The 585-nt window shown below is 52.3% G+C and overlaps 1 protein-coding gene across 1 annotated transcript; it reads right to left on the reverse strand.

Annotated features, from left to right (window-relative positions):
* LOC136061853 (splicing factor U2af large subunit B-like) lies at positions 1-585 on the reverse strand. Its single transcript, XM_065760216.1, has 2 exons — positions 497-585; positions 1-397 (listed from the first exon to the last, which is right to left on the reverse strand). The coding sequence occupies exons 1-2, from the start codon at positions 583-585 to the stop codon at positions 1-3; spliced, it is 486 nt and encodes a 161-aa protein (XP_065616288.1).

Consider the following 585-nt stretch of genomic DNA (forward strand, 5'->3'; position numbering starts at 1 on the left):
TTAGGCTCTTTCAATATCGCCTGAGAAGGGTGACCAAGCAGCTCCATGTAAGGCACGGCTCATTGCATCCATGGCGGCATTGTGGGGCTGTCGATCTTTGGGGGAATCCGAACCTCGGTCTGCGTATTCCCACGAACGCAAACGGTCCCGGCAATGGCGAGATTCCTGCGAATATGATCGGTCGCGGTGTCGATGGGGGTCCCTTGAATGTGAACGTTCTCTGCAGTGGTGGGATTGAGACTGATTGGACCCTTTCTCATGACGATCCCCCCCGATATTAGACCTTCTTTCTCGGTTGTCTCGGTTCCTTCTACGGTGCATGTTCTCTGCTTTCAACTCCAAATCCCTCACCAGCCTGCGCAACCGTTTAAGCTCTTCATCCCTTTCGTCAAATTGCCTGTGCCCCGAAGCACTAGAGACTGTTCGTTGTGTTTGGTATGACCCTTCTCCAAGGTCAGACCGTTCTTCCTCTCATTCATGTTCCCTGTCTTTATGCCTCTTCTGCCTCCGTTTTCTCCAAGAGGATCCTCGAGAAGATCCCGCCAAACCACTTTCAGCATCACTCCCAGAACATCTCCCAGACAT

This window comes from Quercus suber, unplaced genomic scaffold, assembly GCF_002906115.3.
Source record: "Quercus suber isolate HL8 unplaced genomic scaffold, Cork oak 2.0 scaffold_358, whole genome shotgun sequence".
In the NCBI taxonomy this organism is placed as follows: Eukaryota; Viridiplantae; Streptophyta; class Magnoliopsida; order Fagales; family Fagaceae; genus Quercus; species Quercus suber.

Bases quoted from the DNA above. Each gene is read 5' to 3' on its own strand.
- LOC136061853 (XM_065760216.1), bottom strand. From the start codon at position 585: ATGTCTGGGAGATGTTCTGGGAGTGATGCTGAAAGTGGTTTGGCGGGA. The intron at 398-496 runs GCATAAAGACAG...TTCGGGGCACAG, and splicing joins AGAAAACGGAGGCAGAAGAG to GCAATTTGACGAAAGGGATG.